We start from the raw sequence: 12997 nt of genomic DNA on the forward strand, positions 1-12997 counted from the left end.
AAGTCTAGCAAAATGTATCTTTTGTTTTTGTTTTTTGCTATGAGAATATAAAGACATGGGAAAGTTTTGTAGATTTTTTAAAACCATTGTCATACATGGTTATATATTTAATAAATACACTTACTGAAAAAAATACATATAATTGGGACGATCTGGAAAAATCCAAGATGTGTAATCTTCCTGACCAACAATAGTCAATCTTTAAAGTGCTGTATTTCATTGACTCAATTAAACCATCATCTAAAAATCTCACCATTATTTTATGTACTGCTAAGAAAAATAAAATGGCCAATTAAAATATAAAACAATGTTTTCTTATTACTTATTATTCTTATCAACTGTAAGACACACTATGATTTCAGAGAGGTTAAAATGTAAATTAAAAAGGGTGTCTTAGAAGAGATATGGTATTTGATATGGCTTCAACAGACATGAATCGTTTAGCTTTTATTTCTCTGATCAGTAAGGCTTTTTTCACAAAGAGATCTTATGGCTATTATTGCGTCTTATAAGGAAATGATTCCATTGTAAAAGTATAAGTATACAAGAGTTTGTAAAATAAAACATAAGTGGGAAAGGTGAGCTATGGCAACGGTGGCACCCAGTGGCTGGCGCCCTCACAGTGATGGTGCAAGCTGTGGTGGTCTGTGCCAGTGGGTCTAGCAATGTGGGCCCTAGTTGGCTGGTATGGGTATGGCTTTGACTATGGTCCTTGCTGCTGCTGGGCATCCTTTGTTTCTGCCAGTTTTCTATGCTGGGTCCTCCAGCTTTCCAAAGAGTTCTGTGAGCTTCTTATTAACCTTTCAATAAATTCTTTGCCTAAGTCAGCCAGACTTGCATCTAAGGACCTTGACTGATACTTCTGGATTTCAGCCATTTGTTGAACAGAGATAATTGATATAATTTGAAGCAAATCAGTGATTTACTCTTCTAAGGACAGTTACCAATCTCTTCCACTTCTCTAAATGACCATCTCCAAAAAAGATATAAATCCAGCTATATTCAACATTTAAAAAATAGTTGAATCATGCAGTATCAAAAGCACACATACACCCATTCTTTTAGAATATAACTTACAAAGTCCTAGAAGGAATAGGGACTTCCCTGGTGGTGCAGTGGTTAAGAAACCACCTGCCAATGCAGGGGACACGGGTTCAAGCCCTGGTCTGGGAAGATCCCACATGCCGCAGAGCAGCTAAGCCCAACTAAGTCCACAACTACTGAGCCTGTGCTCTAGAGCCCAGAAGCCACAACTACTGAGTCTGCATGCCTAGAGACTGTGCTCTGCAACAAGAGAAGCCACCGCAATGAGAAGCCCACACACCGCAACGAAGAGTAGCCCCCGCTCACCGCAACTAGAGAAAGCCCGCACGCAGCAACAGAGACCCAATGCAGCCAAAAATAAATAAATAAGGAATATACTACCTATTTTACAAAGGAATTAAATCACCAAAATATAATTTGCTCAGATTTACTATGATTCAGTGGAGAAGCTAGAAATGGAAGGAATTCTGCAGTCATCATAAATATGCAAACTACATGGTAGTAAATTGATTCTAGTTCTTACTACTGCTGAAGGATAAAGCAAAAATTAATTAATTTGATAGGCTGATGATTTCTTTGCAATTATTTGCAAAGTTTCCCTACCTCATTTCATAATTTCTATGCACTTTACCAAAGCAATGTCAGCATGTCCCTTTTTCTTCAAAGTCTTCTGGGGTGTTGCAGCTTTAGTGAGTTTAGAAGCTGAATATTGCTCTCCTTGAGACATGCAGCTTTTAATAATATATTGATAAATGGTAATAATAGGTAACACCTGTATAGTGCTTCATTAGGCCCAAGCATTGTTCTAAGTACTTTACGTATATTAACCAATTCAATCTTCATAAGAATTCTGGGAGGAAAATAGTATCTCCCTTATCCTCATTTTTTTTTTTTTTTTTTTGCGGTACGCGGGCCTCCCACTGCCACGGCCCCTCCTGCCGCTCCGCGGCATGCGGGACCCTCCCGTACCGGGGCACGAACCCACATCCCTCCCCCGCCTCGGCAGGCAGACCCGCAACCACTGCGCCACCAGGGAAGCCCACCTTTATCCTCATTTTATGCATGAGGACACTGAGGCACAGAGGGGTTAAGTTACCTGACTGGTGACACGGGCCAGTAGGTGGCAGAGCTGGGACTTGAATTCAGGCAGGTTTGCTGATGAATTCCTGTGCTTAATTGTTATAACAAGTTGTCTTCTCTTAGAATTTACTTGTTTTTGCTACTACTTACTTGCAGTACATAGTGAACCTGACAGAATTTAAAATACAAAAAACCTGGGTTTCAATTCCAAATTTCCTTGGCAAACCTGGGTAGTTTACAGGCTGAACCTCATATTTTTTTCCATGTAAAATAAGAATAGGGCTTCCCTGGTGGCGCAGTGGTTGAGAGTCCGCCTTCCGATGCAGGGGACACGGGTTCGTGCCCCGGTCCGGGAGGATCCCACATGCCGCGGAGCGGCTGGGCCCGTGAGCCATGGCCGCTGAGCCTGTGCGTCCGGAGCCTGTGCTCTGCAATGGGAGAGGCCACAGCAGTGAGAGGCCCACGTACCGCAAAAAAAAAAAAAAAAAAAAAAAAGAATAATAATATTTGTCTTGCCTACTTAATAGGTTGTTGACTAGAATAAATAAAATCATGTGAAAATGCTTTTTAAAGTGTTACATAAAGAGTTATTACTTAAACTTTGGGCACGTCAGTTAGGATGTACCTTCAGCTGTGTGTGATCAAATGTTCTATAAATTTAATTGGGTCACACCTAGAAGATGGCGGAGCTATGACTTGAAACCAGGGTCGCCCGTATATAAAACCGTGCTTCTTACTATATCACTGTACTTGCTCCTCTGATAGTCAGATGTAATTGATGGTACACTGTTGTTTTCCTGTGCAGTTTCATTGAAAATAAGAATGTAAACATAAATTGTCCTTCAATAATTTACCACAAAATGTTTCTCTGGTTGGCCTAAATCATAAATTTCTATCTCTGACTTACAGATGGAACTGGACGGAGGGCAACAGAGGAAGATAGGTCAAGCGACAAAAACTATAATGCGGGTGTCCAAGCAACCAGAAACGCTTGGCTGAGGAAGATTTCTTCTTTCCCTGGCAGGCTGGGGACATTCCAGTTGAGCGCCTTTGAGCCTCTGATGTGGAAAGCAGCTCAAATCCCCACACAAGAGGGGAATGTTTATCACTCTGGGAACATTTTGAGGGTACTCAGGGAAGAGGGTGATAAGGGGTCTCTCCATCTCATAAGCTTACTACTTCGGGCAAGGTCCCTCCATCTTTGGGCAAAAGCGGAGGTAAAAAAAACAATCTAATAAAAATCATATAAATAGTTAGGACTTTCTCTTTCCTCTTTAGCAAATGCCTTGCTAAGAGTTACAAATCATTTCAATATCACTAAAGTAGAAAATCTATAAATCAACCAAGAAATGTTGGCCGAGTGTCTCCTGTGATTAGCCTATGCATGTGCTTTGAGTTTACATGGTGCCCTTTAGCAGATTAAATTCTTTTTTTTTTTTAATTACTTATTTATTTATGGCTGTGTTGGCTCTTCATTTCTGTGCGAGGCTTTCTCCAGTTGCGGCAAGTGGGGGCCACTTCTCATCGCGGTGCGCGGGCCTCTCACTATCGCGGCCTCTCTTGTTGCGGAGCACAGGCTCCAGACGCGCAGGCTCAGTAATTATGGCTCACGGGGCTAGTTGCTGCACGGTATGTGGGATCTTCCCAGACCAGGGCTCGAACCCGTGTCCCCTGCAATGGCAGGCAGATTCTCAACCACTGCGCCACCAGGGAAGCCCTAGCAGATTAAATTCTTATAAACCTAACAGGTGAGGCCTTAGAAACCATTACGTGCCAGATTTTGTGTCATCGAACATAAATGTAATAAACTTTGAGAACGTAAGCTCTCTGAATGAAGAAAAATGAAAGATAAAAATGAAAAAGAAAAGAAGACGTTAAAAAAGTTTGAGACTATAGGGCTCAGTAAGGCCAGTTCTGGTTGACTATATCATAATATACCTTAAGTAAACTGCACCAGTCATTACTGTAACCCCGTTTTAATACATCTTAAAATCAATCTTTCTCCTTTTCACATAAAGTGAAAACAAAGACACGTGAGTACCTTTCTAAGACTAATATAGACCTTTTTAGTTAAAAAAAATACAAATACTATATATCTTTCCCTGGTTATGCTATACCTCTGCCATTCATTCATTCCTTCGTTCATTTTTTCAACAAAAGTGTTGACTGTATGAGAGTGGGGACCAGCCCTGTGGCAAGGGATTGGGCTGTGAAGATGAATAAACAGTGGTTCCGTCTGTCTGGGTTCAGTGTAATCACTCAACGAGTGGCAATAACTATAATGAAGGCAGAAAGAAATGACCATTTCCACTGAAATACAGAGCTTAAAGAAGGGTGAGATAAAGTAGTAAACCACTCTAGTCTGGCAGTCTCTGCCCTGGTCCCACATTTCCTGGGTCAGGGAATACTATTTCGCGTGGCGTGCATTCCTGTCCTCTGTTGTTCCCTCCTGCCACTTTTCTCATTACCACTTTTTCTCCTGCAGCAAAGGGTGGAGAAAGTCAATGGAGCTATTGGGTTTACTAGGGGAAGGGGAAGGAGGAAATCATTCAGGTGCAATGCTAGGTCCCCTTTTCTTGAGGCATGGGAGAAAGGAAGGTCTGGGTTCTGATAGAGAGAGGCTTTAGTTGCAGAATCGTGTGTAAGCTGGAAGGGACCACAGAGGCCATCCTCCTTACTATCCACTTCATAGTTGGTGACATTGAGGCTTAATGACTTATCCAAGGCCACACCCAGTTAGTGGCATTGGTGGAACTAGGACTCAGGTGGGAAACTCCACCACTGCCTTCAGCAGTCTCTTCAACCTTATGTTCCTGACCATCAGGCAGTGTTTCATCTCTGGTCCTCCAAAGAAATGAAGAACAATTGATTAAACTAGTCACCCCATAGTCTTCTGTTCCTTAAGGAAAACCGCACCATGACTGTGACTCAAAGGACTTATTTGCATATCTTTTGTCATTTTTGTTACTCTTCCCATAAGACTGACTGATTCTTCTCTCTATCCCTTTGATAATATGGTGACCTAATCTGAGCTCAGAGCTTTAAAGATTTGTTTGATGAAGTAAAATAATGTCTTTGTGCTCTGCTTTTCAATGCCTCCTACTTTGACTTTCTGTTTTTGCTTGTTATTCAATTTTCGGAACAACCTTACTTATTTTCAGGGTGTCAGTAATGACCTGAAGAAATTTCTATTGTTGATTTATTTCTATAAGGGTGCTTTCCTGAACGTTGTCCTGTTTGTATGACGGCCTGTCTCCTCCCCCCGCCTCCCATTTGTCAGCTTGTCAGTAATGACCAGGTGGTACATACATGTCAAGAAAACTAATCACCTTCTAACAGGATTTGGAACGGAATTAATGCGGATCTTGTGCCCTTCCTGTTCCAACTTTAGCAGCCCAAGGTCTATGACTGCTTAGAGATTAGCTGGTTGGCAACTGCATCCCCTGGCACCTCAGGGTCTTGGTTCTCTCTTCAGGCCCTAGGCAGTGAATTTTGAGAGATTCAATACTCGAGTTCCTTGGAGACAGAGTTTGGGTATGTGGTTGAAACTGGCCAACCCGGGACGCCCAGTGAGGCAAAGGCATCTCCTATTTTGCAAGCGATGCCACTGGGTCACAATGCCGCGAAGTCATCGAGTTCCTCCTGCCAGACAAGTTTCTGCTTCTGGTCGCCTCTGAACCTCCGACACTCCGCGGTGTATCAAGCTGCGGCGGCCGCGGAGCCGTTCGAAGGGGTAGTGCTGAGTGCTGTCAGTATTGACCAGGCGTCTTCGAGTAGTTCTTTCAGCCCAGTTGCTCCGTGACGAGTCCACAAGTTCTCACGCCTCACTTCTAAGCAAGCTGCTCATCCCTCCTCCACCTCCCTGCTCCTCACCTTTGTTCCAGCCCGCACATTTTCTCAGCGCCGCCACCTGTGTGCTCGCAGAGACCCGGGCGGAGCCTCGGTCCGGACCCATGACGTCACCCCTCCGCGATGGAGGCGGGGCTGTGGGAACCGCAGTGCAGCGCAGAGGGGCGGGGTGGGGCGGGGCTTGCGGCGCGTGACCTGGCTGCGGGAGGCAGCAACCCAGAGAAAGGTGTAGGGGGGCCGGGACCTGCCGACTCCTGAGTCTGGGGGCGGGGCGGGGAGTGGCAGGGCCCGGGCGGCCGGAGCCCGGTGAAGCGCTAAAACGGGTCACGCTTCCTCCTTCCCTCCCCGTCCTTTCTTCTCCTCCCACCTGGGCCTCTGCGTGGGGACGCGCACCTGGCAACCAGCGGCCGCGCTCCGCCGCGCCCCCACCTTCTCCGCTCGGGCCGGGCGCCCCGAGCCTGCCCCGCACTCCGAGCTCGCCCCCGGCTCCCGCCCCTCTTCTCTCTACCGGCCCCGCGCTCGCAGGGGGCGGCCTCGAGCGCTCGCTCGTTGATGCCGTTTTGGGGGTGACCCGGCGCGGCAGGAGGCGGCGGCGGCGCCTCCACGGTGGGGGCGTGTTAGTGGCCGTGGCTTTGCGGGACGTCGGGTGTGTAGCTGCGGGGTGGCAGGGCGGCCAGCCGGCGAGTCCGCGCGTGCAGCTCGGGTTTCGGGACGCTGGAGGAGAGCGCCACGGCCGCGCGGGAGCGGGACATGTGGGAGCTCAGGCACCGGGGAGGCTGCCCCGGCCCCGTGGGAGCGGTGGCGCCGCCACCCCGCGAGGGAGAGGCGGCCGGCGGCGACCACGAAACCGAGAGCACCAGTGACAAAGTAAGTAGAGCCGCGAGAGGCGCACACCCGCGCCCCGGCTGGGTCCTGGCTGGGGCCGGGACACCTGGGAGGGAGGGTGGGGCCCCACTGAATGTCAGGTGAAGTTGCGGGCTGCGCCGCCCTCCCGGCCTGGCTTTGTTTCCTTCTCCCTCAAGTGGGACCCGGACCCTAGCGATGGTGCGTTTCCCAGTATGACCTCGACCGCTGCCAGGGTAGCTGGATAATTCAACTTGACTCTAATTTAGTTTCTGCCCATTCCAGTCGCCCTTCCCGGGATCTGGGGCCGACGCTAGAATCGGGATGGAGCCTGCCACCCTGAGAGCTGCAGCTTTCTAGTAGCTGCCACTTCACACCTCTTCTCGGGAGAGGAACACAGTTAGTAAGAACTAAACTTAAGTCATGCACCTTCGCTTCTAACATGTCATTGGATCCTGACGCTGGAGGCTTGGCTTCTCGCGCTCCCCCATCAGCACTTTCGTTTCCTCTATCCTTTTTCAGTATAATAGATTTTGGACGTTTGAGAGGCTCCTACACGTGACCCAGTTGTGACCCTCCACGGCCGACAGTGCAGCAGTAGATTTCATTTTACCTGACACGTTAATTCATGAGGACTTTTAAAATTCCCATTTCTGTAGATTGCCTTTGTAAGCAGATGTAATGCCACTATTCTTTTTAAAGGTAGAAGAAAGTCAAAGTGCAGCTTATTTGGTAATAAGTTTAGGAAATTGGGCCAGGCAATAGATTGTTTTATGAAATCTTCTGTTTATAAAATTCCATTTTATCTTAGAAACTCAAAGCACTTAAGCTATTCCTAGAAGCATTCTTTTTTGGAAGCAGGTATTGCAGTTTGAATTACAGAAGTGAAGTAGATTGCTCAAGGTCAAGTCGGTGGCCTTTTGGAACTAGAAACTGTTTCCTGATTCCCTTTTTTCTGGTTTGCACTGTTGCTGAGACTCACTCACTCATCAGAACTCAGAAGTTCTGATTTGGGGGAGGTTCCACCTGGAACTTGCTGTTGATGAACTTGAGGTCACCCCTTATAAAGCTCTGGCAGGAACATATCCCACAATATCATGAAATAATAAATTTAACAGTGATTTTAGGCATGAAACTTTAGAATCAATGGGAAGACAGATCCTATTTTTCCCCCTACCCTTGATAGGCAGGTGGAATACAATGAGTCTGTGATAGAACATATGTATCAAGGAATTATACAAAGTGTAACAGTTTCTAGCTTCTGAAGGTTGATGTTACAAAGCTAAAAAGAGTGGGCAAAGAATAGTTTTTGTGAAAACTGCCTTGGAAACTAGAACAAAAATAGAATTAATTAGGTTGGGGTTTGTTTTGTTTTAGCACTGATACAGTTTAGAATCAAGGAAATACCAGCTTCCCCATGTTCACTTCCTTAACTGGAACAAGCTTTTAATAAGAAAAAACATGTTCAAGGAAGCCATCCATAAAATAACTTTTGAATTAATTAGTTTCTTAACACCCTAATATATTTAAAATGGAAACTACTTCTCTGGTTTGATTTGACTCATTAGAACTGTTGTCTCTAGCTATCTGTGAGTGGGTTACCTCACTGCATATTTATTTATTTATTTATAGATGCCACACTATTGGTTTTCATTAATACATACCCAGCGGGATTTTTTTCCTGAGAGTAGGTGTTGCCATGTGTAACCTGTTCTGTTAAGATTTCTTAGACAAGGATGAGCATTTTCTAAACCATATCTAAAATAGTGCATACTTTTAGAGTTTATTGCAAGGAACTTTTGACTTGGCAAGCTTTGTGTCACTGAACTCTATCCTCTGTATGTCCTTTCTTATCAGGGTGTATATTTGAATGCACCTGTATTTCCAGGTCAAGGACCATTATAAAATCAGTTTGCACATCGGAGGCTGGTTAATATTTGGTCCATTGAAATTCTTTTAAGTGCCTTCTCCATTCAAGTTGCAGTAAAGGCAAAACTCTTATGGAATTAATGAAAGAAGTGCAGGAAGTGTGTTATATTCTGCTGTTATGGTATACTCCTGTGCCATTTTGTAGTCTTTTCTTATAACGGCATTATTAACATGACCTTCTCATTGTTTAGGACCTGGAGACATACTGAGAGAAAGTTCTGTGGTCCAGAGAATTGCTTAGAGGATATTCTCACTAGTATTTAGAAATGAGGAAGGGGCAGAGAACATGGAATTTAGCAAAAGATCTTTTATATTTTTATAATACTCATTCATTTAATTTCCCTCTCAATTTCTTTCTTTATTTTTATTTATGGCTGCATTGGGTCTTCGTTGCTGTGCACAGGCTTTCTCTAGTTGCGGCAAGTGGGGGCTACTCTTCGTTGTGGTGCACGAGGTTCTCATTGCAGTGGCTTCTTTTGTTGCAGAGCACGGGCTCTAGGCGCGTGGGCTTCAGTAGTTGCAGCACACGGGCTCAGTAGTTGTGGTACACGGGCTTAGTTGCTCTGTGGCATGTGGGGTCTTCCCGGACCAGGGCTCGAACCCGTGTCCCCTGCATTGGCAGACGGATTCTTAACCACTGTGCCATCAGGGAAGTCCCAGCAAAAGATCTTAAGAGAAGCCACGTTTTAGGCCGAGGAATGTGAGATGTAAAATATTGGTAGTAATTGTAGGAAGTGCCGGTGGAAGGGAGTACAGGATAGCAGCTAGAGAGGACTTGGAGGATCAAGTGAAAATATCCTTTTTCAAAGAAGGGAAGATAGGTATTCATATAAAGAAGTCAGTGGACTTCTGGTGGTGCAGTGGTTAAGAATCCGCCTGCCGATGCAGGGGATACGGGTTCAAGCCCTGGTCCGGGAAGAACCCACATGCCCCAGAGCATCTAAGCCCGCGCGCCACAACTACTGAGCCTGTGCTCTAGAGCCTGCAAGCCACAACTACTGAAGCCTGCATGCTGCAACTACTGAAGCCCACGTGTCTAGAGCCTGTGCCCCACAACATAGGCAAGCTACCGCAATGAGAAGCTCGTGCACCTCAACTAGAGAAGGCCCGTGTGCAGCAAAGAAGACCCAACGCAGCCAAAGATAAAGAAAGAAAGAAAGAGAGAGAGGGAGGGAGGGAGAAAGAAAGAGAGGAAGGGAGGGAGAGAGGGAGGAAGAAAGGAGGAAGGAAGGAAGGAAGGAAGGAGGAAAGAAGTGGGAGTGCAGATGCTGATATGAGGGTGGGCAGTCCCTAGGAAAAAGAAAGTAGACATGGTGTGGAGAGTACAGGTGGTTGGAGTATTCAAGGAAAGGAAAGAAGGAATCGAGGTTAGATACAGAAACATTTTGAAAAGCAGAAGAGGAGAGATCAGTGTTTGATGCTTTAAATTTTCCCAGTAAAGTAGGGTCTGAGAAACACAGAGCTTCAAGAGATCTTAGAAACAATTTAGTTCAACCATACATATATACATATATATGTGTGTGAGTGTGTATATATATGTGTGTGTGTGTGTGTATTTTTAAATAATAAACTTGCCCTAGACTGTGTTTGTTATTGCCCGAAATGACCTTAAATGGGTAGCAGAGCTGGAACTAGAGCTCATCTCTGACTGGGACACCTTTGGAATGTCATTTTAGAGAGTGTGATGTAAGATGACCAAGAGGCAACTGGCAGAATTATCAAACTCAGTGAAGCTTCAGTTGAAGTAAAATAACACAAATTTGTTACGTATTGAATTAGCATGGTTCTTAACTCAGTAGCAGTAGTAGTCATAATAGTTGATGCTTGTAGAGTGATTTAGAGAAAACAGTAATTTCACATCTTTCTTTTTTTGTTCCTCAGCTATATGGGTTAGGAATATTTCCCATTTAATAACTGAGAATAAGAAAGGCACTGGGAGTGATTGTGGTCGGGAATGCCAGGACAAGGATGCCAGAGAGGAGTGAGTGAGCCAGGGGGGCCAGGATTGAACACAGTTAGGGTAGGCAAGAAAGTGGACGGAAGCTCAAAGAGGGCTGTTGAAGCCCTGGATGGATTGAGAGAGATTGAGCAATTGAAGTGAAGCTAAGACCTAACTGACTGGACCGGAAGTGGGAGAGAAGGGGGTGCACAGGGAATCGTGGCCAGTACAGGGAGCACAGGTGGAATAGTGCACTGGTCAGACGAGGACCCCATGTACTCATATGTGGGGATGCTACTCTGATACAGATTTGGGTTTGCGAAGTTGAGGGTGAAACAGTCTGGAGGTCAATTAACTTCTGTCCTTCCTCATTTGAGATGGGTGTAGTTTCTTTCAAAAATATTCTAATATTTAAAAAATAAATTTTTAATTTTGGAACTTGTATTTCCATAAATTCTTCACTTTGGTACACTTCACTGTGAGTTGTCTTGGTGTCACTTGAAGGTGTACTAAACATTTTCTATATTTTTTCCATCTAAATATAGGCCATTAATAAAATATGAATATGTAGATCTAGATGTCCAGAATAAAATGTAAGTTGGTATTCCCCAATTGTTCATCAATTGTTAGTCACTGTTATCACCCAAATAAGTTTCCATGTTGTCATTTGCAGCATATTCATTTTATTTAACAACAGTTTTTGAATGCTGGCTCCCCAGATATCACCAACCCACCAGCTGATAAGACAAAGTTGAGTTTATTGCTTCCTGTGGTGAGGAAAAACACCACCTCAATACTAAGCTTTGGCAGAGCTTGGAGGGGGAAAGGCAAGGTTGGATTTTATTGAGAATTGGAAGTTTGGTTTAAGGCAGGTCTTTCAATGCAGGGTCTTGATCAGGACTGGGTAAGGATCACAATGTAACAGTTTGGGATTGGTGGCAATTGCCAGGCAAGGACTTTGAGGCAAGGGATCAAAGAGTTTTAGGAGGAAACTTGTTCGTTGGTGCTTCCTATTAAAGGATTGATGTTTTTCAGAAGTTCTTGTGATGAACAGTTAGCTCCAGAGCAAGCATCTGGGAATAGTAAAGCTATGGTAATGAAGATGATTGGATTCTAAAGTCATGTTCATGGAGGCAGTAAGCTTTGTGGGGTGAAGGCATGTAGTTTCTTTCTCACATCTTTAAAATACATGGAAACAATGAAGAGACTGAGAGAAAATGCTGAAATGAGTAGTATAACCTACCATTCTTTCAAGTAAGACCTGTTTAGCTTCAAGATTTTTAAAAGGCCCCCTCCTTTTAGGCACAGAGCTCTGTGTCATTTGAGGGTTTCCTTTCGCTTGTTTGCAATTTTAATGCTGTACTAGGTACAGCATGGGATCAGTGTGAACCTCAAGGGACCTAGAGTGGAGAAGCTGACCCTGATTGACTCACTTTTTATGGGACCAGGTGTAAAAGGGGTGGAAATTGTGATTGATTTAGTACGTTATCCTTTGTTTCATTCTAAACTGCTGCTTACCTTCATTAGTTTAGAGACTTTGGAGCCATCATCTTGAATGGTCTGGAATCCCATGCCCTTGTTCTTCCTGCTTTCCATTCTCCAGTATTGAGAAGCACCTCAGTCCTCTTTCCTTGTCCGCTGGCTCCTGCGCACTCTTCAGGAGTCACCATAGCTACAAGTGACAAACACTAAAGTGACCATACTTACACTGTGCAGTTGGACATGTGCAACACTGATGAGTTCATCACTGCAGTAAAGATGATGAACAAACCCTGTCACCACTAAAAGTCTGCTCCTGCCCTTCTGTAATTCCCCTTCTACACCTTGATAACCACTGATCTGCTTTTTGGCACTATAGATGAGTATGTATTTTCTAGAATGTTATATAAGTGGAATTCTAAACATACGTGTATGCATATACACATATGCATATGTATGTTTACATATACGTACTATATGTACATTTTGTCTGGCTTCTTTTATTTGTTTATTTTTAATTTATTTTTTGGCTGCATTGGGTCTTCATTGCTGTGCGCAGGCTTTCTCTAGTTGCAGTGAGCAGGGGCTACTCTTCATTGCAGTGTGGGGGCTTCTCATTGCGGTGGCTTCTCTTGTTGCGGAGCACGAGCTCTAGGCGCATGGGCTTCAGTAGTTGTGGCTTGTGGGCTCAGTAGTTGTGACTCGTGAGCTCTAGAGCACAGGCTCAGTAGTTGTGGTGCACGGGCTTTGCTGCTCCGTGGCATGTGGGATCTTCCCGGACCAGGGCTCGAACCTGTGTCCCCCGCGTTGGCAGGCGGATTCTTAACCACTGCC

General features: G+C 44.8%; 1 protein-coding gene across 3 annotated transcripts in view; it reads left to right on the forward strand.

The window, feature by feature from the left end:
* The first annotated feature begins 6710 nt into the window (after positions 1-6710).
* CDS1 (CDP-diacylglycerol synthase 1) overlaps positions 6711-12997 on the forward strand; it is a 68541-nt gene continuing 62254 nt past the window's right edge. For 2 of the 3 annotated variants that reach the window (XM_079919188.1, XM_079919189.1), the window contains exon 1: positions 6711-6840. In XM_079919188.1, coding sequence (XP_079775314.1) covers positions 6724-6840 — 117 coding nt within the window. In that variant the 5' untranslated portion in view covers positions 6711-6723. The remainder of the gene's footprint in view (positions 6841-12997) is intronic. The other variant, XM_079919190.1, reaches the window with a different exon arrangement.

Source organism: Stenella coeruleoalba (genome assembly GCF_951394435.1).
Source record: "Stenella coeruleoalba genome assembly, chromosome: 4".
NCBI classification, from domain to species: domain Eukaryota; kingdom Metazoa; phylum Chordata; class Mammalia; order Artiodactyla; family Delphinidae; genus Stenella; species Stenella coeruleoalba.